At 43.8% G+C, this 19,725-nt stretch overlaps 1 protein-coding gene across 1 annotated transcript in view; it reads right to left on the bottom strand.

Moving 5' to 3' along the window:
• LOC145356101 (coiled-coil domain-containing protein 60-like) overlaps positions 1-19,725 on the bottom strand; it is a 90,755-nt gene that overhangs the window by 32,435 nt on the left and 38,595 nt on the right. Inside the window, exons 5-7 of the mRNA XM_080208704.1 lie at positions 12,394-12,579; positions 5,806-5,958; positions 2,589-2,693 (exon numbers count right to left, since the gene is read on the bottom strand). Coding sequence (XP_080064830.1) covers positions 2,589-2,693; positions 5,806-5,958; positions 12,394-12,579 — 444 coding nt within the window. The remainder of the gene's footprint in view (positions 1-2,588; positions 2,694-5,805; positions 5,959-12,393; positions 12,580-19,725) is intronic.

Here is a 19,725-nt window from a genome sequence, read left to right as displayed (position 1 = left end):
GCGGCGTCCTTCTCGTTAAACTGTGATAAGTTTTTACAACCTGCAATAGCTATTTACAGAGAATCTCTCATGTTTGTAAAAAGCATTTTTTGAAATAGCAGGCTTCAGGGCTGGGAAAAAGGCATTCCATGTCAAGCTGCCAGCATCGGAAAGCAAGTCACAGCTTTTAAAACATCTTTGCATTTGTAATCACAATAAAAATAAGAAAACCCCCTACCTTCTAATCCTCTATCATTCGGACTGTGAAATTAACTCTCAAAATAAAAGTGTTCCAAGTTTTACCCCAGTGTCAGCTGACAATTTGAGGAGGTGTATGGTGTATACATGTATATGTGTGTGTGTGTGTATATGGGGGTGTTGTGAGGGTGTGTGTGTGTGTGTGTGTGTGTGTGTGTGGGAGGGCATTTGCACATATCTGAAGACGGTTTAATAATAAAGGTAAAAATACTGCGGATGCTGGAATCTGAAACAAAAACAGAAAATGCTGGAAAATTTCAGCAGGTCTGGCAGCTTCTGTGGAGAGAATAGAAATGTCAGCTCTATTCTCTCAACAGACCCTGTGACTGCCTCCTCACTGTTTCTGGAGATGACAGGCCTGACTTCAGTTAGTACCCAGTCTCCCAGTTTGGAAATCTGACCTTTGGGGCACTTTTTCCCCCAAAGTCAGGTTTACAGATTTGAAATGTTTGGGCCTGGTGGAGGTTCGATAGGAGGTAGACATACTGTGACAATACTGTGCCTTTAAGCAATGTATGTTAATCACATTTCTCTGCAGGTTTTTCAAGCAGTTCCTAGCACTTTATTGGTGCCATGATGCCTGTAACCGGTGTCCTCTAATTGTTACTGAAGAAATGTAATGGACATCACGTTGATTTTAATCTGGACTAATTAGTGATTTGTGGTTTTATGGTCCTTTGGAGATTGCTGAGTGGAGCTTGATTTGGGGATGACTGATAGTTCAGGTTATATGCCTGGGGACAGTTTTTTCCCCCCACAGAAAAGTCCAATTTTTAGTTTCATTTCTAAGTTGCTGCTAGAAGCTGGTGGAAGAAGGTAGTGGCTCCGTCTCTCCCTCCAGAATCTTTTTAGGAAGTTCCAAGACTCGGAAACCTCAGATTTAATCCAACATTCAAAGGATCAATTCACAGCAGATATTAAAAAGCTGAAAACCCAGCATCACGTGAGCATGCTTGTTTTTGTGTCAAGTCTAGTCAAGGGTGCATATCTGGGGGACAGTGTTTGACTTGGAACAACATAGATAGCTAGCTGTTAATGTTTATATTGGGTCATGTTTGAATCTTGCAATTGGTAAAAGTTATGCTAAATCTTTTTATTATAGTTTAACTGTGTTCTTAAATAAACTTTGTTGGGTAAGAGCTGCCTAGTGGGTCACTTGAATCAGACCTGGAGTGAAAACCTCATGCTCATCCGAACGTCAAAATCAAATGATAAACTTAGGGTCCAGGCTAACTTCATAACGCACCCTGGAGTTTCTAGCCTGGGTCTTAACGATATGTAATGTTGCAGTCTCAAAAAAATGAACCCAGTATTAACTAAAGATAATGGTGTCTGACTTCCTACTTCACCATCTGGTTTCAGAATGTGTGCTGTTCTGGTGAGTTGTCTAACACAATAGAAACTGTAACCACAATGCTATTTTACTTAATGATAAACAAATACTGTCTGCTTAATAGCTAAATAATTAAATATTAGCTAGTGATTCATCACAGCTAAATTTATAATGACATTTTCATCTGTTACTCCAGAGAACACGCCTGGATGGAGGAGATTATGGGGTTTGCATTGCCTAACCTTTTGAGGTTCAGACAGAAAATCGTGACCGCGTGAAACAGACTTGCAGGTAATGAAGCCCGATCCTTACCTTATGTGGTATCTGCATATTATACACATTGCAGCAAGGCTCAATAAACAGCAAGCAGGAGCAGGACCTCAGACTGTTTTTTTGACATCTCCAAATCTTTGAGGATTAACTGCAGCAACCTAATACCTGATAGAAGTTTACAAAATGTTGAGAGGAATAGATAGGGTGGACTCTCAGAGGCTATTTCCCCGGTTTGAAATGGTCGCTACGAGAGGACACAGATTTAAGGTGCGGGGAGGGAGGTTCAGAAGTGATGTTAGGGGTAAGTTTTTCACTCAGAGGGTGGTGAGTGAATGGAATCGGCTGCCATCAGTGGTGGTGGAGGCGAACTCGCTGGGGTCTTTTAAAAGACTTCTGGATGAGTATATGGGGTTTAATGAGATTGAGGGTTATAGATAGGTCTGTAGGTTGGTAGGTGATGATGTGATCGGCGCAACTTGTGGGCCGAAGGGCCTGTTTGTGCTGTAGTGTTCTATGTTCTATGTTCTAACTATTCCCCCACCCCCCAAGTGAAGGCAGTAAATTCAGCATGGGGAAGATTGAAGTTGCAAAAGGTGTGCTCGCCCGCACCACGTTATCCGGGGACTAGAGGAGAAAGCTCCATTGATGCTGTCACTCTGATGAAGGGATAATCTAAATCAATGCTGCTGAAAGGAACAAGCAGGGCAAAGCATGAGATGAATATCGGTAACTAATTTAGCATTACCTGGCACTCCAGCAGTTTGTCACAGCGCCCATCGTGCTTGGCGGTTCCATTGTTACAGCCTCCAGCAGCCAGGTCAAGGCACAGAGTTGTCGGAAGAGTGGTTCCCTGTGGGAAAGCAAACATGGAACTTGGAACAGCCAGTTAAAAAATATCAAGTGTCCTCGGATGGGATTCCCTGGAGTTGATGATTCCTGCCGATGTGTGGCTCCATTGGCACCAGTTGTCCAATCAAGCGCCTATCTCTCTTGCATGGGACTAGCGATAGGCTCTTGGAGAATGGGGGGACATCAAAGCTGGGCCTGATTCTGTCCTCACCTGGACTGCTTTCACTTTCCAGCAGAAATTACCATGCAATGATCTGACACTGGCATGCAATTTCCTTCCTCCTCCCTAATCCAAAGGTACTGAAGGCAATTGTAGTATTCTGGTTCAGAATAGCCAACTAATTACAACCAGGGGTTGGTCTGAACTTTCCCCGTGTCAGGTTCAGTTCCACCTTGTGTCGGGCAACTACCAACTGGACTACCAACTGAGAAATAGATTTTCAATTTAGCAAAGAAATATTCAAACAGATTTCATCTTCCTGAGTTACCCACTCAGATCTCTGCCAGTGCCTGTGGTTAACCACTGGAGGATGCTGGAAAGCTTGACTTGACCTTTTCTTCCCTTGGTCAATTTCTCTGTTTTTCTTGCTGGTGTTGGATCTCTCTCTCTCTCAACTCAATAGTCCAGATAAAATTAGGAATGTGGAGAACCATTATTGGCTGGATTTTACAACTTGGCATCCTTGGCAATGGCATGGTTATCGAGATTTGGGTTGGAACTGGGTGAGGAGATCGGCATGCTTGATTCACCCACAGTCACACTCAATCTCCCCACTTGCATTCCAATGAGGACTTTCCACTCCGTGAGGTTTCTCCCCAGAGAGCGTCATTGATAAAATCCGCCCCACATAAGGAAGGGTTGGCATTTACCCATGTCAGTCACTGAATTTGCAACCATTTCTTCAGACTGCCCTGTACCAAACAGAACAATAGGAAAGTTTACTTGAGAGTTTTGGTAAGGACACTAGGAACTAGGATGAAAAGCTTGATGTAGGAGGAGAGTTTAAGAACTTTGGGTGGTGGTGGGGCAGGTACAATGGCGACATTTAAGGGGCATCTGGATGAATACATGAACAGGATGGGAATGGAAGGGTATGGACTCCATAAGTGGATATGGTTTTAGTTTAGACAGGTATCATCATCAGTGCATGCTTGGAGGGCTGAAGGGCCTGTTCCGATGCTGTATTATTCTTTGTTCTTATTTGGGTTTGTACCCAATGGATTTTAGTAAGTTTCTCATTGAAACTTCCAGAATATTGAAAGGCCTGGATAGAATGGACATGTTTCTACGAGTTGGAGAGACTAGGAGCTGAGGCCAAAACCTCAGCACAGCCTCAGAACAAAGGCTTGACTCTTTAGAACCAAGTTGAGTTTAGTTTATTTATTAGTTACAATTAAGCCGATATTAACACTGCAATGAAGTTACTGTGAAAATCCCCTAGTTGCCGCACCCCAGCACCTGTTCAGGTACACTAAGGGGGAATTTAGCATGGCCAATGCACCTAACAAGCACGTCTTTCGGACTGTGGGAGGAAACCAGAGGGAGAACAATGGAACGTTCTGGCCATTGTCTGGGAGGCGAGCAGAGAAAATTAAATATCTAGTTAAATTGTATTGTCCAAAGACAACAGTAATGTTGTGAACACATTTCTTCAACACTTTGCCATATTTTAGCATTGAATTGGGAATCTAGCTTGTACATGCGTGTATGTGTACATGTGTGTGATATTGCCAGGTGGGACTGACTGAGATTTTTGAAGTTTATTTTATCAGTGTCACAGGTTGTCTTATATTAACACTGCAATGAAGTTACTGTGAAAATCCCCGAGTCGCCACACTCCGGTACCTGTTCAGATCCACCAAGGGAGAATTTAGCATAGCCAATGCACCTAATGAGCACGACTTTCAGACTGTGGGAGGAAGCTGGAGCACCCGGAGGAAACCCACTCAGACATGGGAAGAATGTGCAGACTTCGCACAGACAGTGACCCAAGACGGGGATCAAACCTGGGTCTCTGGTGCTGTGAGGCAGCAGTGCTAACCACTGTACCACCGTGCTACCCAGATGAGGAGGAATTTCTTCAGCCAGAGGGTGGTGAATGTATGGAATTCATTGCCACATATGGCTGTGGAAGCCAGGTGATGATTATATTTAAGGCCGAGATAGACAGATTCTTGATTGGTAAAGGGATCAAAGATTGCAGGGAAATGGCTGGAGAATGGGGATGAGAAACTTATGAGCCATGATTGAGTGGCAGAGCAGACTCGATGGACCGAATGGCCTAATTCTGCTCCTGTACCTTATGGTCTATGATCTAACCAGCAAAGAGACTGTCCCCTGATACCCATTGATTTCAGTTTCGCTAGGGCTCCTTGATGCCACACTCGGTCAAACGCAGCCTTGATCTTGCCTCACCTCTGGAATTCAGCTTTTTTGTCCATGTTTGAACCAAGGATGTAATGAGGTCAGGAGCTGAGTGATCCAAACTGGGAGTCCGTGAGCAGGTGCTGCTTGATAGCACTGTTGATGACGAGATTACAAGAGATCGTGGACAAATTGGGCAAAATGTGGCAGATGGTGATGAAGGTGAGCAAGTGTGAAGTCATCCACTTTGGATTCAAGTAAAGTGAAATCAGGAGTATGTTCTGAATGGTGAGTGCCTAGGAGCTGTGGGACAACAAAAAGGATTTGAATGTCCAAGTACACAGATCGCTAAAGGTCAGTGCATGGGTACCAAACTTAAATAAAGGGGCTAATGGAACAGTGGTCTTTATTTCAAGGGGTGCCAGAATATAATTATGAGATGAGCGGTTCCCTTATATGGGGATACATTAGATGGTATAGTAACTGCAGCTTAGTTGTACAACATTCTAAAGCCACGAAACCAAAAGAGAAAATGCTGGAAAATCTCAGCGGGTCTGGCACCAGAGCTGACCCAAAGCTTTGACAAAGGGTCGTCGAAACGCCAGCTCTTTCCTCTCCTTACAAACCTCTGAGATTTTCCAGCACATTCTCTTTTGGTTTCAGATTGCAGCATCCTCAGTAATTTGCTTTTATTCTTAAATCATGAGTTTTAAACAGTCCAGACATGTTCAATTGAAACTATACTCACATGTCTCTCTCTGTCAGTCTGGTCGATACAAGGCTACAATGTAATGGAGTGTAAGGCCGTGCAGCTGGAACCTTTCTTTTGCTGGAAGTCTTTCGGGAGTGGAGTTTTATTGCGCTTGATTGTGGAGAGAAGGCCGGTTCTGTGACAAAAATCCTGAGCCAAATACACATGAAAATACAGTCACGGCTAAACGCCATCAGAATTGACATTTTTCAGTAACTTGGGAGTCCAACACAACTGAACGTTGAACAAACTGACATCTTCCTGACATGAATGACGGTACGGGTTATCGGTGTAGGATTTCTGGGGATTTGTTCAGGTGAAGGGCATGTGCAGCTGGGCACAAGGACTCGAGAGAGTGTTCCTTATATGAAAATTACAGACGGGCTGCTCTTGACATTTGAACAGTGGTTTCTCTTTTCATGCTTTCTTAGAGTTTTATGTCACTCAATTTGGGGTTTGTGAACATTTTTGTTGCAACTGTTCCACGTATAAGACACTGCCACCGTAAGTCCAGAACTAGCAACAACTGTACAAGTGAGCCAGAAGGAGCTGGTGGTCTTGTTATGAATATTAGCAGACAGAAATGGAGACAGAGAAGTCAAGGAAGAGATGGAGCACGCCAAAGTGCTAACTGGAAGCACAGTTGATGGATTTCTCCAAGTTCTCTGGATGAGAGCATGAGGTGGCACTAATATAATCAGTGGTATACTAGAGAAAAAGTTGCGGGAGGGGACCTGAGATTGGAACAAGGAATGTGCAAAAAGGCAGGCATTATAGAGGCCCATGTGGGTATCCAAAGGAGGAAGTGAGACATTTTGAAGGAGAAACGATTGAATGGGAGAATGAGTTTAGCTAGGCAGAGGAGGATGGTAGTGGATTGAAATTATTTGGACCTCTGTTCAAGGAAGAAATGGAGAGCCCTCAGACCGTCCTGGTGGCCAGTGGAGGTGTAGAGGGATTAGACATCCACTGTGAACAGGAGGCATTTTGAGGCCAGGAAATTGGAAATTGTTGAAATGACACAGGATGTCTGAAGTATCCTGGATATAGCTGGGAAGAGTCTGGCCAAGGGGAGGAAAAGCAGAGTCCAATGAGTATAGCCCTAGCCTACTCAGTCTCTCCTTATAAGCCAACCTTCTCAACTCTGGAATCAACCTACTGAATCTCCTCTGCATCTGCTCCAGTGCCAGTATATCCTTTCTCAAGTAAGGAGACTAAAACTGTACTCAGTGCTCCAGGTGTGGCCTCACCAGCACCTTATACAGCTGCAACACAATCTCGCTGTTTTTAAACTCCATCCCTCTGGCAATAAAGGACAAAATTCCATTTACCTTCTTAATTACCTGCTGCACCTGTAAACCAACTCCTTGAGATTCTTGCACAAGGACACCCAGGTCCCTCTGCACAGCAGCATGCTGCAATTTTTTACCATTTAAATAATCGTCCATTTTGCTGTTACTCCTATCAAAATGGATGACCTCACATTTACCAACATTGTACTCCATCTGCCACACCCTCACCCACTCACATATATTATCTATATCCCTTTACAGCGTTTCAGCATCCTAGTTTGAGGGCCATAGTTTGACTATAAGGTGTGGGATCCTCTGTATGGTTTGCCCAGTTAAAAGGCTTCATTTTAAGGTATTTCTGCCTCAGAAAATTAATTGTGCTATGCTTTAAGCTAACCTTTAGGATTGAGGTGTGGAGAACTTTCTTCACTCAGAGAGCGGTAAATGTCTGGAATTGTCTACCATAGAAAGTAGCTGAGGCCAAAACATTGTGTGATTTCAAGAAGAAATTAGACGTAGCTCTTGGGGCTAAATTGATTAAGGGATATGGCGGGATCAGGATATTGAATTTGATGATCAACCATCATCAAAATGAATGGTGGAGCAGGCTCGAAGGGCCGAATGGCCTCTTCCTGCTTCTATTTTCTATATTTCTACGTAGCTTCCATTTCTGAAAGGTGTGCTTTTGAGGTATCAGAAGGCCAAGCTGTATTTCAGCATTTATGGTGCATTGAATCATGTTTGGTTCCATGAGAGGACTTTGTTTACTCCTTCCTCTGACATGGAAACACAACGGGTAGGATTTTACTGCCTCACTCGTCCCGAATCAGGATAAATCCCACCCGAGGTCAACAGACCTTTCCATGGTCTGCCTCTAGCTGATTCCCGTGGCGGGCGGAACAGGAAAATTAGCCTCATTGTCTTGGTTTCTTTCACAACCTTTCCCATTGATTACCACGATTGGCTTCCAATGATTGGTTGCCATGAAGTGGAAGTCAAGTATAATTAGCAAGCTGGACCGACCTGAAGATTCATCTCAATTTCCTTCTGTAATGACTTCAACGAGGTCCATGAGTTGGATCTGCTGGAATACGAGCTCCCTAACTGGGGCCTGTTTAGAGTGGAGATGCTGGCATTGGACTGGGGTGGGCACAGTAAGAAGTCTCACAACACCAGCAGAGGCTGGTTTGAGACAATTCACACCTCTTCAACCTGTGATACCCCACTCTCCATGCACATTGTCCATTCCTATAAGGACTTGATTACCATTCTAATCTGTAATTATCTCACAATTGTATCTTTGCCTATATATGCTGTGTTTGTGAACTAACCTCCACTCATCCGATGAAGGAGCAGTGCTCCGAAAGCTCGCGATTCCATATAAAACTGTTGGACTTTAACCTGGTGTTGTGAAAATTCTTACTGAGGCCTGACTGCCCAGTCAGAGACATATAATGTGGAGTGTCCAGGTCACTGGCACTCAGGGTGAATACTCTGTACCAGGAAGTATCTGCCTGAGTATTGCAAACCACTGTAAATAAATGAGTTTTGGTGAAGAGACACCACCTTCTCGGAAGTTAATTCATTTTTTTAAGTCTCAAGTTTAAATTCACATCTCATGCTATTTGAGCCTTTTGCAATCCACTCAAAACCTTCACAATGAGCAAGTGGGTTGCATTAGCGTTGACTATAGCATAAATAAAGATTTGTATGGATTACACATCCCTCATACTGAAACAAGGCTGTCATGGAGTGTTTAATCAAATTGGAAACACAACCAGGCACCTTCTGTGGGAACTAAGATGCTGCAGTCAAATGAGTTAAGAAAGTTGTTGGTATTTCAATCCATGGAAAGTGGTCCAGAACTCTGGATTTTTACATACTGTGTGTATACTGCTGGGAGAAAAGCTTAACAAGCCCACTTCCAGAAGATCCATAGCAACTATTTCCAAGGATTAACTAACATCACTTGTTCAATTTCACATTAAGCTGAAGTTTTAGATTAAAAAGGTAATTAAAAAGCTATAACTGGTTGAGAATGAGCTGTAAAGGCAGCTTGAATTGAGGGGCCTATTAAACAGACAAGAACGATCTGAGCAGCTAATGGAGTTCACCTGAATTCACACAGCAAATTATTACTCACTCTGTAACAGGCGGCGTGGATTTTATCATACAGAAACGGAAGAGAGGAAGGAAGAATAAGGAAAGGAAATAAGGTGGCACGATTTGCTGTACATTATCTAAAACAACTGAGCTTCTATCAGAGATGTGCTTCCTTCCCTCTTCCTGATTGAGAGATCTATGCAGCGTAGTCCCAGCAGCCAATCCCTGCAAGCGAGTTGCTGATCAGGTGATGTGTTAAGGAAGGGGGCACAGAGAGGGGGTTTCTGGTTTCCATAATGAAGGCTCTGTAATAAGTGTTCAGAGGCAGAAGTCCCTTCACAGGATCCTTTTATTTACAATTCCAACAGCATTACACAGAGTGCTCTCAGTCTACTTTCAGGAGTGCCAGAGGAACTGACAGTCCTGCTTAAATACAAGGAAAAGACTCCCTGATTGGCCCATCAATTGAAACCTTAATCAGAGAGTTCATATTCCAATAGGTCAACCTCAATTACAGGCAGCAACTGCTATGAAGACATATGTGTCCTAATCCAGGCTGGTCTTCTACTATTTAGTCAGTGGCAATCCACCTCCTATCCAAGCTGTGCAAAGTCCATGTTGTGGCAGCTACAAGAGTTTTTCCAGGAGATCGTTTGCTATAATTTGGTTGCCTTGTGAATATGTTACTGGGCTAGTAATCCAGAGGTTCAGGCTAATAGTCTGGGGACATGGTTTCCAATCCCACCTCGGCAGCTGGTGGAACTTAAATTCAATTAATAAATCTGGAATTGAAAGCTAGTCTCAGTAATAGTGAAGATGAAACTATCATCGATTGTTGTTTTAAAAGAAACCCATCTTGTTCACTAATGTCCTTTAGGGAGGGAAATCTGCCATCCTTACCTGGTCTGGCCTAAATGTGACTCCAGACCCATGTGGTTGATTCTTAGCTGCCCTCTGCAGTGGCACGCAATCCATTCAGTTCAGGGCAATTAGGGATGGACAGCAAATGGTGGCCTTGCCATCGACACCCACACCCCAGAAACAGTAAAGAACCTGATGTTTGGAAGATATTAGGCTGATTTTAACCCTGCCTATCCTGCATAAGCTGAGGGAGGGAGCAGTGAAGGTACTCCATATATTTATATTTGGAGCCTCCAGTGTCTTCACATAGGTTCCAATCTTAATCTGCTCCATTAAGCATTCAAGAGGAAGGGTACCTGGACAAAACACATGTGAATTGGGCAGCAATGAGAAAATTGGTGCCTAGTTTTAATTGGAGCCCAGATGGTTTTCCCATTGGGCCAACTCAGCTGGAAGAGGATCATGGGCCTGAAGAGACCCAGAAGTTGAATGGGACTTTCTCTTCTGAAAAAGTCTTCCTGGATCCCGCAAGAAATGTTTCAGCCTCCTTCCAAACTCCCAACCATTTATCCAAGTGCATGGGGACCATTTCTTCAGGTCCCGCATATGGCTCCTGCCAAATGATACCTTGTTTGTACCCATCGGTTGGCCAGCTGCTGCTTCCCATCATGTTACATGGTACACTGGCATGGCTTTACAAAGCAGGCCCAAGAATAAAGATCGCCCAGACCACAGGCTGCTGATGTCTGTTGTCCTGTTCACCTGTTGTTCACTGGCTTACATTCCCTCCAAGTCGATTTTAAAATTTACACGCTGGCTTTCAACACCCTCAATGGCCTCGCTCGCTCCTCCATATCTTTGAAATTTTCTCCAATCCCACAACTTTCTGTGACATGAGCACTCCTTTAATCCTGACCCCTTGAACATCCTCGATTATTGTCATTCCACATCTGGCGGCCATGACTTTGGCTGCCTAGGCCCTGAGCTCTGGAATTCACTCCCTAAACTTCTAGCTCCTCTGTTATCATGCTTAAAACCTACCTCTTTGATCAGGCTTATGGTCTCCTGCCCTTAAAGCTCCTTATGTGGCTCTTTGTCAAACTCCTTTCTGTAATGCTCTTGTGAAGTGCCTCGGGCAGTTGTATTACATTAAGGATGTTCTGAAACGCAAGCTATTATTATTGTTAAATATAGTAAAAAGTGCTGGAACAAGGGGAGATCTCTGGGGAGATTGTTCTCGAGTCTTCTGTGTGCTCAGCCTAATACCTAGCATCGACTCTGTAACCAAAGCAACACATCTTTGATATCATTTACATGTGTGACCAGGGTGCCAAACAGTATTATATGTTGCTGTCAGGTCAAGAAACACAAGGCACGTTTATGCCTCATATCTAAAAGACAATAAGATGAAAAACATAAGGCAAAAAGCTAGAATAAAAGTTATAATTACAAAAGTGGCCAAACCTGAAAAGTACTTCACTGGCTTTGGGATGGTCCATGCTCGTGAAAAGCACTATATAAATGCAGTCTTTCTTTACCTCTTTATACTGAAGGCCAGGAAAGAATCACTTCCTCCTGCCTAGCTATTGTCCTAGAACACTTCTGAGCTGCATTTACACGTATTTGGAGCAGTTCATTCTGCAAAGGATGCTGCCCAGAAAGTGGCAGGCTCTGAAGGATACCAGGCTAGAGCATGCACTTCTTAATCTCAGGGTCGTGGGTTTGAGCTCTACATTGAGCATTGTTTTTAGGGTGGCACAGTGGTTAGCACTGCTGCCTCACAACTCCAGGGACCTGGGTTTGATTCCTAGTGTAGGTCACTGTCTGCGTGGAGTTTGCACTTTCTCCCCATATCTGCGTGGGTTTCCTCCAGATGCTCCGGTTTCCTCCCACTGTCCCAAAGATGTGCAGGTTAGGTGCACTGGCTGTGCTAAATTGCTTCTTAGTGTCCCGAAATGCGTAAATTAGAGGGATTAGCGGGGTAAGTATGAGGGGTTATGGGGATAGGGCTTGGGTGGGGCTGTTAATCAGCATAGGCTTGATGGACCAATAGAATCTTTACAATGCAGAAGGGGGCTATGATTCTATGAAGTTAAACACATAACTAACACAGCGGCCTGCAGAAGCTGTGTTCCTGAGCATGCAGAAATTTATCTTCAGAACAAAATATAACCTTTTTTCTTTCACTATAAATAAAAATAGGTTTGAAACTAGTTTCTCTCCTATCAAATTTCAACTACTATTAAAAATAAAATGAAGGTTTAATAGTGAAATGTAATCATATAAAAGCAGCATTGTATACCTCTCTTAATATCAAAGAATCGCTTACCCCTTTATTTCTTCTTGCTCTTCCTCAGATTCCTCATCCGAAGAGAACTTGGGAGGTTGCCATTCTTTGCTGCGTTTCTCCATCAGTTTCTTCTGCTCCATCAGCAGCACACTCTGTTTTTCCTCCTCCTCTCTCTTTAACCGTTTGAAGAAACCCTGTCCTCGTTTAGCCGTGTTTACCAATTGCCTGTCAAACGAGTTTTAAAAATTATTGCGTAACTACAAAAATCAAAGTACCGTCCTGGTAGGAGATAGAAGGTTAGTTCTCCAACACATTCCTCCTTCAGTTATTAGAGGTTGGGTAGTCTAGGGGGACCAGCCACAGTTCTAAGGTGGTTCTTTCTTTGGGGTTGGGGTTGGGGGCGGGGAGAGGGGGGGTGGGTTGCGTGCATTCTCAACCTTTCTTCTATAAGCTGCATTACAAAGTGATGGAATGTGATAGGTGGCACAGTGGTTAGCACTACCTCACGGGACCCAGGTTCAATTCCCAGCTCAGGTCACCGTCTGTGCAGAGTGTGCACATTCTCCCGTGTTTGCGTGGGTTTCCTCCGGATGCACCAGTTTCCTTCCACAGTCTAAAAGGCGTGCCAGATAGCTGCATTGATCATGCTAATTTCCCCCTCAGAACAGGCGCTGGAGTATGATGACTAGGGAATTTTCACTAACTTCAATGCAGTATTAATATAAGCCTCCTTGTGACATTAATAAAATAAACTAAATAAGACGTAAACATGGATTGATACTTTTAGCAGTTTATTTGCTGCAACACTTTTACAGGCTGTTGGAATTGTACAATAGGAGCAGCACAATGGCACAGTGGTTAGCACTGCTGCCTCACAGCTCCAGGAACCTCAGGTTTCCTCCCACAGCCCAAAGATGTGCAGGTGAGGTGCACTGGCCATGCTAAATTGCCCCTTACTGTGCCAGGATGCATAGGTTAGAGAATTAGCGGGGTAAATGTGTGGGATTACAGAGATGGGCCTGGTTGAGATTGTTGCCTATGCTGACTCAATGGGCTGAATGGCCTCCTTCTGCTCTGTAGGGTTTCTATGATTTCTATGAATAGCATTGCCTCCTTCATTGCATCCCATTGCTTTCCCTCGTGGGGGTAAAGGAAAAGGAACATTTTTGAATCTCAGCTCTGTCAAGGTTGCACAGAGAAGAGGTTATTGTCCAGTTGGAGTTCCAAGTTTACTACATAGCAGTAGGAAGCCACAGGAAGACTCTGGGCTACAGCATGAGTACTTGTGCTTTCAAAACATTGGTGAGATCAGCGTATATTAACCACTGGAAATGCATATGAAGGGTGGGAGGAGTGGGGGGTTACATATTGAATAGGGTTGTGGGAGGGCAGTGTATCAGATGGGGTTAGGAGAGCTCTGGAATATTGAACAGGGCTGGCTAAGGGGAGCGGGGGAAGAGTGGACAAAGGAAGGCCAAACTTTGGGGACAGGGCGTTTCTGATTAGCACAGGGGCCGCTAAGGACGTGCTCCCTTTTCATAAACCAGCAGCCCAAAGGGTTAAACTTGCCAAGTTACACACCAATTAGGTCAGTGTGTTGGAGGGTTGAGGCCTTTAGCTGGGCATTAATTGCCCTCTTAGAGACCTCGATTGGGCCAAGGTGAGTTGTAAAATCATGGCAGGGCAGGGGTGGGCACACCATCAGTGGCAATGATATCCTTATTTATGGGTCTGGCTTGTTTTCCCATCAGTGGGTGGTCAGCCCTCGGAAACGTGTATTCATGTAAAGTGTGGAAAGTTTGGAACTCTCTTCCCCGCAAGTGGCATTTGCTACCCAATTAAAATGGGGATTGATAGATTAATGTTATACCAAGCTAATAAGGGACATGGGGCAAACTCAGATGTTTAGCATTAGAGCAAGTAGTGGTATTGTTACTGGACTCACGATCCAGAGACTCTGCGTAATGTTCTGGGGACCCTGGTTTGATTCCCACCACGGTCGATGGTGAAATTTGAATTCAATTAATAAAAATCTGGAATTAAAAAGTCTAACGATGACCGCGAAACCATTGTCAATTGTTGGAAAAACCAATTTGGTTCACTAATGTCCTTTAGGGAAGTAAATCTGCTGTCCTTACCTGGTCTGGCCTATATGTGACTTCAAAGCCATTGCAATGCAGTTGACTCTTAAATGCCCCCTTAAGGGCAATTGGGGATAGGCAATAAATGCTGGCCTAATCAGCAATGCCCATGAAAGAGTATCACATATAAGCCTTGGTCTCAGTACAATGAGGGTCAGGGGTTAAATTGCCTCCTCCTGTTCCTATGCTCCTGTTCTTTGCTCCTGATAACCAGAGTAATTATGGATATTTTGTTGGAGTACCTAAGAAGCACTTGGTTCTAATTTTGTCTCGGAGTGCAGCTATCCAAATTACGTACTCAAATACATATGCATATTGGGGCAATTAATAACAGTTTTTGTAGCTTCAAGTCAGGAATGCAGAAACTGACAATTATAATTATGCACACTGTATTTGCAAACAGCAGAAGGTCAATAGTGTAACAAAACTAAATTTAAGTAGACAACATGATCAAAACTATGTATTATTTGAATAAATGGCCACTATATCTTTTTTCCCTTAGGTTCTGACTTGTTCACTTAAAAGCCTTGGTAATATTCCGAGCGGCAGCAGCAAGGACTGTTTACATCAAGTAGAGGTGCCAGGGAAAGGTGAGAGTTGTGGCAGCACCTTCAGGATTTTCAACTCACTGAAAGATGCAATGCTGAAGGAACCCCCCCGATTTCTGCAATTACAAATTCAGGCACTGGTACTAAGAGTACATAGAGGAAACATAGAGGATAGGAGCAGGAAGAGGCCATTTGGCCCTTCGAGCCTGCTCTATCATTCATACGATCATGGCTGATCATCCAACTCAATAGCCTAATCCTGCTTTCTCCCCAAAGCCTTTGTTCACTTTTGCTCCAAGTGCTATATCCAGCCGCATCTTGATTACATTCAATGTTTTGACATCAACTACTTCCTGTAGTAATGAATTCCACAGGCTCGCCACTCTTTGGGTGAAGAAATGTCTCCTCATCTCCATCCTAAATGGTCTACCCTGAATCCTCAGATTATGACCCTGGTTCTGCACACTCCGACCATTGGGAACATCCTCCCCGCATCTACCCTCTTTAATCCTGTTAGAATTTTATAAGTGTCTATGAGACCCCCCTTCATTCGCCTGAACTCCAGCGAAAACAATCAGTACCAATACTTGGGGCTCTGTTTTATAATACAGCTTTGCCTAAGGTCATGTTTAAGGGTGGCACGGTAGTTGCCTCACAGTGCTAGAGACCCGGGTTCAATTCCGGCTTTGGGTGACTAACTGTGTGGCGTTTGCATGTTCTCCCCATGTCTGCGTGGGTTTCCTCCAAATTCTCTGGTTTCCTCCCACAGTCCAAAAATGCACAGATTACATAGATTGGTCCATGCTAAATTGTCCCTTAGTGTCAGGGGGACTAGCTAAGGTAAATACGTGGGGTTACAGGGATGGGGCCTGGGCGGGATTGTTGTTTGTTCAGGCTCGATGGGCCAAATGGCCTCCTTCTGCACTGCACTGATTCTATGATTCTATACATAGCATCAAGCATGAGATTAGGTGTAACGTCTGTTCTTGTCAGTTTAGATCGATTATGTCTCTTATGTGGGGACCATGAATTATGTTTAATCTGAACGTGCGTTTGATTTTGGAGTATACAAAGAGATGTATTAACGGCTTGCCCCATCCTCTCTGCACATCGGTTTTGCAACTCTGAGAAAGGAATAACATTTTTAAAAATAGCACAAGTAAAAGCCAAGCCTAAGATCACACTTCTCAAAATCTCGACTCTAGTTTCTACAATACCAGTCAAAAAGGAAGAGGAACAGAGAAATTAATCAGTATTTTTCAATTTGCTTCATGTTTTAATAAATCGCTGAGGCCTTCTAGATTTGATCTGATTGTAGCACTTCTATTCATTTATAATTGATTACCTATTTGGCCAATGATTGAATTCACCTCAGTGTCCAGGCAGCCACTGAAGTATGCACACAGAGACAATCTATTTTCTCTGGGTTGAGTTCCTGTCCTTGTAAACTTGGGACAGGGAAAAGCGGGAGTTTCATTCTCCCTCTGAGATCATCCTACCCTTCCTTGTGCTGGAACACATTGGGTGGCACTGCTAACTGGGATGGGATACATGGAGCTGAAATGAGAGAATCCTGCCTATTTGGTACTCCCTGGTATTCAGTACTCTCTGGCTTCCTTTGGCCTTTCTGGGGAGTCAGTTGATGAAAAGGTGAGTGTTGGGTGTAGTGGGCAGAATACATTTGTTTGCTTTTACGGTAAGGTCCTGTTGTTTGCAAATTCTCTTTAAAAAAAATCCCAATTGTCTAGATGAGACTTTTTGTGTATCAAGAGATACCTAATGGGTCATAATTTCCACCCAGTGGTGTAAAGTCGTGGCCCACTGGAATTATAGGGGTTTAAAGTGCACTTCAAATCTCTTCTGGCCGCAGTTGCTTGGAACTTGTAGCAAAAAAGAGTCTTCAAAGGCCACGGCACAGTGCAACTCCAGTGAGCTATGGGAAACTGTGCCCACATATTTACCTACTAGACCCCCTGATGCTAAAGGACCAGGACAGGGGGGTGGTGAAAAGGGGGTGTTAGGAATACACTGGGGATTGATTGGTCAGGTATTGGGGTTCCAGAGTGTAAGGGATGTAAGGCTTGGCCTGGACTTTTAAAACGGTTACACTGATGTTAGAAGTGGTTTTATTGTTCCTAACTCTTTCAGAGTAACTACTGATGTAAAACTGGCAGAACCATTCAAGCAAGTGATTTAAGTTGCCCCAACACAGCACAATTGTCCAGGGGAAGTTAGCAGTGCTTGGTGGATGTGATGCCTTATCCGGGGAAGCATTCCTCAGAGAGATTCCTCGGCGCACCTTCGGGATACTCCCAAAATCTGACATTAGAGAACCAGGAAGTTCCTGGACAATACTTTTAAAGATGTTACAGACAGGAGTGGAGTGGGGTGTTGATTATAATAGCACTAATTTCTCCTCTAACTCTCTGTCCACAATCAAAATGTTATTTTTGATTTGTTTCCCCCTTTATAAGAATCGTAGAATCCCTACAGAGTAGGAGGATGCCATTCGTCCCATCAAACCTGCACCGACAACAATCCCACCTTATCCCCATAACCGTACATAGTTACCCAGCTAATGCCCCTGAAACTAGGGTCAACTTAGCATGGTTGATCAACCAAATCTGCACATCTTTTGGACTGTGGGAGGAAACTGGAGCACCCAGAGGAAACCCACGCAGGCACCGGGAGAACGTACAGACTCCACATAGACAGTCACCCAAGCCAGGAATTGAACCTGGGTCTCTGGCACTGTGAGGCAGCAGTGCTAACCACTGTGCCACCATGCTGTCCGGTGGTAGCATATTTGCTGTAGTACATTTGGTAGTGTAAGTGGTAGCATATTTCCCCAGTATCTCGATTTTGATCTGATGTAACCTTCTACTAATTACCCCTTAGAAAAACATGAGATAGGATTAACTTGAAGTGTTAATTTATTTGCACAGACTCAAAACACAAAAAGGAGAGCCACAGTTACCCCATTGCGGCACGGCAGCACAGTGGTTAGCACTGCTGCTTCACAGCTCCAGGGTCCTGGGTTCGATGCTCGGGTCACTGTCTGTGTGGAGTTTGCACATTCTCCTCGTGTCTGCGTGGGTTTCCTCCCACAGTCCAAAGATGTGCGGGTTAGGTTGATTGGCCATGCTAAGAAATTGCCCCTTAGTGTCTAGGGATGTGTAGGTTAGAGGGATTAGTGGGTGTAATATATAGGGATGTGGAGGTAGGTCCTGGGTGGGATTGTGGTCGGTGCAGACTCGATGGGCCGAAGGGCCTCTTTCTTCACTGTAGGGTTCTATGATCACAGTAAAAAGGATAGAGAAAAGAAAGGTTTTACAGTACAGAGACAATGGAGGAAATAAGTATCATTTCATGTGGATTCCAGATCCAGAGTCAAAGTTTAATGAGGTATTCCTTCATGCAGGTCAGTGGGTTGAAAACCAATGCTGTGTAATTCACTTTTCTGGTGGTGTTCACTTCTCATGATGAGATAGACATACAGAGATGACTCAGTCTTGTAGGCGATGGTACAGAAGTTCCAACAGAAGCAGTGTAGATGTTCAACCTGGATAGAGCTCCCTTTCCAAGAGGCTGCTAGTTAGATGATACAGAGCAGACGGAGCTCTTCAGCTCAGCAAGACAATTTTACTTGTTCAGCAAGCCAGAGGCCTACACCGCATGAGCCCACCTATCCACCAGGTCTTCAACAAAGGATGAGAATCAATCGTTTAGAATTTATCCGGGTCTCAAATACAGCCAAACGTCCCATTCATGATGAGTTGAGAAATGTTTGAGGTGTCTGTTGTCTCTGCAGACCCTTACTCTATTGCTGCTAAGAATGGATCATCAAATACAAATGGTCTTTGATAGCTCTCTTTGAAGTTGGGCTGTGCAGTCCATAGCTGACTATTAGTGGCTCCTCAGAGATACCAAGGTACAATATTCCCAACATTGCAAATTAAGAATCTAATGATGACCGTGAAACCATTGTTGATTGTCGGAAAAACCCATCTGGTTCACTAATGTCCTTTAAGGAAGGAAATCTGCCGTCCTTACCTGGTCTGGCCTATATGTGAATCCAGAGCCACCGCAATGTGGTTGATTCTTAACTGTCCAAGAGCAACTAGGAATGGGCAATAAATGCTGGCCATCAGAGATGCCCATATCCCACGAATGATTGAAAAAAAAATCTTGTTCAGCCAAAGGCCAGCTTTAATGTTTGAAATAGCAGTGAGAATACATCTCTATTTATTATAAAAATGTACAGTGTAAGGCATTAAGTCTCTTACAAAGAAAAAGAATATTTGCATTTCCATAATACCTTTCACAACTTCAGGGCATTCAAAAAATGTTTCACAGTCAATGGAGGATGTTTGAAGAGTCATGTATTGTAGGGAAATACAGAGGCTAATTTGTATATAGCAACAACCCACTATCAGCACCTAGATAAATAACCAGATCATTAGTTTTCAATTGTGTAAATTGAAGCATGAATTTTAATCTGAATTGTCCTGCTGTTCTATGAATAATGCCAGGGTGTCCTTTATGCTCACCTGAGGGAGCCAATTTGGTTAAGAGAGTTTAACAAATTTGTTTGAAGTACTAACTCCCTCAGTCCTGGATCAAAGTACTAATTCCTTCAGGACTGGACTGAAGTACTAACTCCCTCAGTACTGGGTCGAAGT

Source organism: Carcharhinus amblyrhynchos, chromosome 20 (assembly GCF_965287045.1).
Source record: "Carcharhinus amblyrhynchos chromosome 20, sCarAmb.v2.hapA, whole genome shotgun sequence".
NCBI classification, from domain to species: domain Eukaryota; kingdom Metazoa; phylum Chordata; class Chondrichthyes; order Carcharhiniformes; family Carcharhinidae; genus Carcharhinus; species Carcharhinus amblyrhynchos.
The sequence above is the reverse complement of the archived record's forward strand: the minus strand, read 5'-3'. Positions and strand labels throughout refer to the sequence as shown.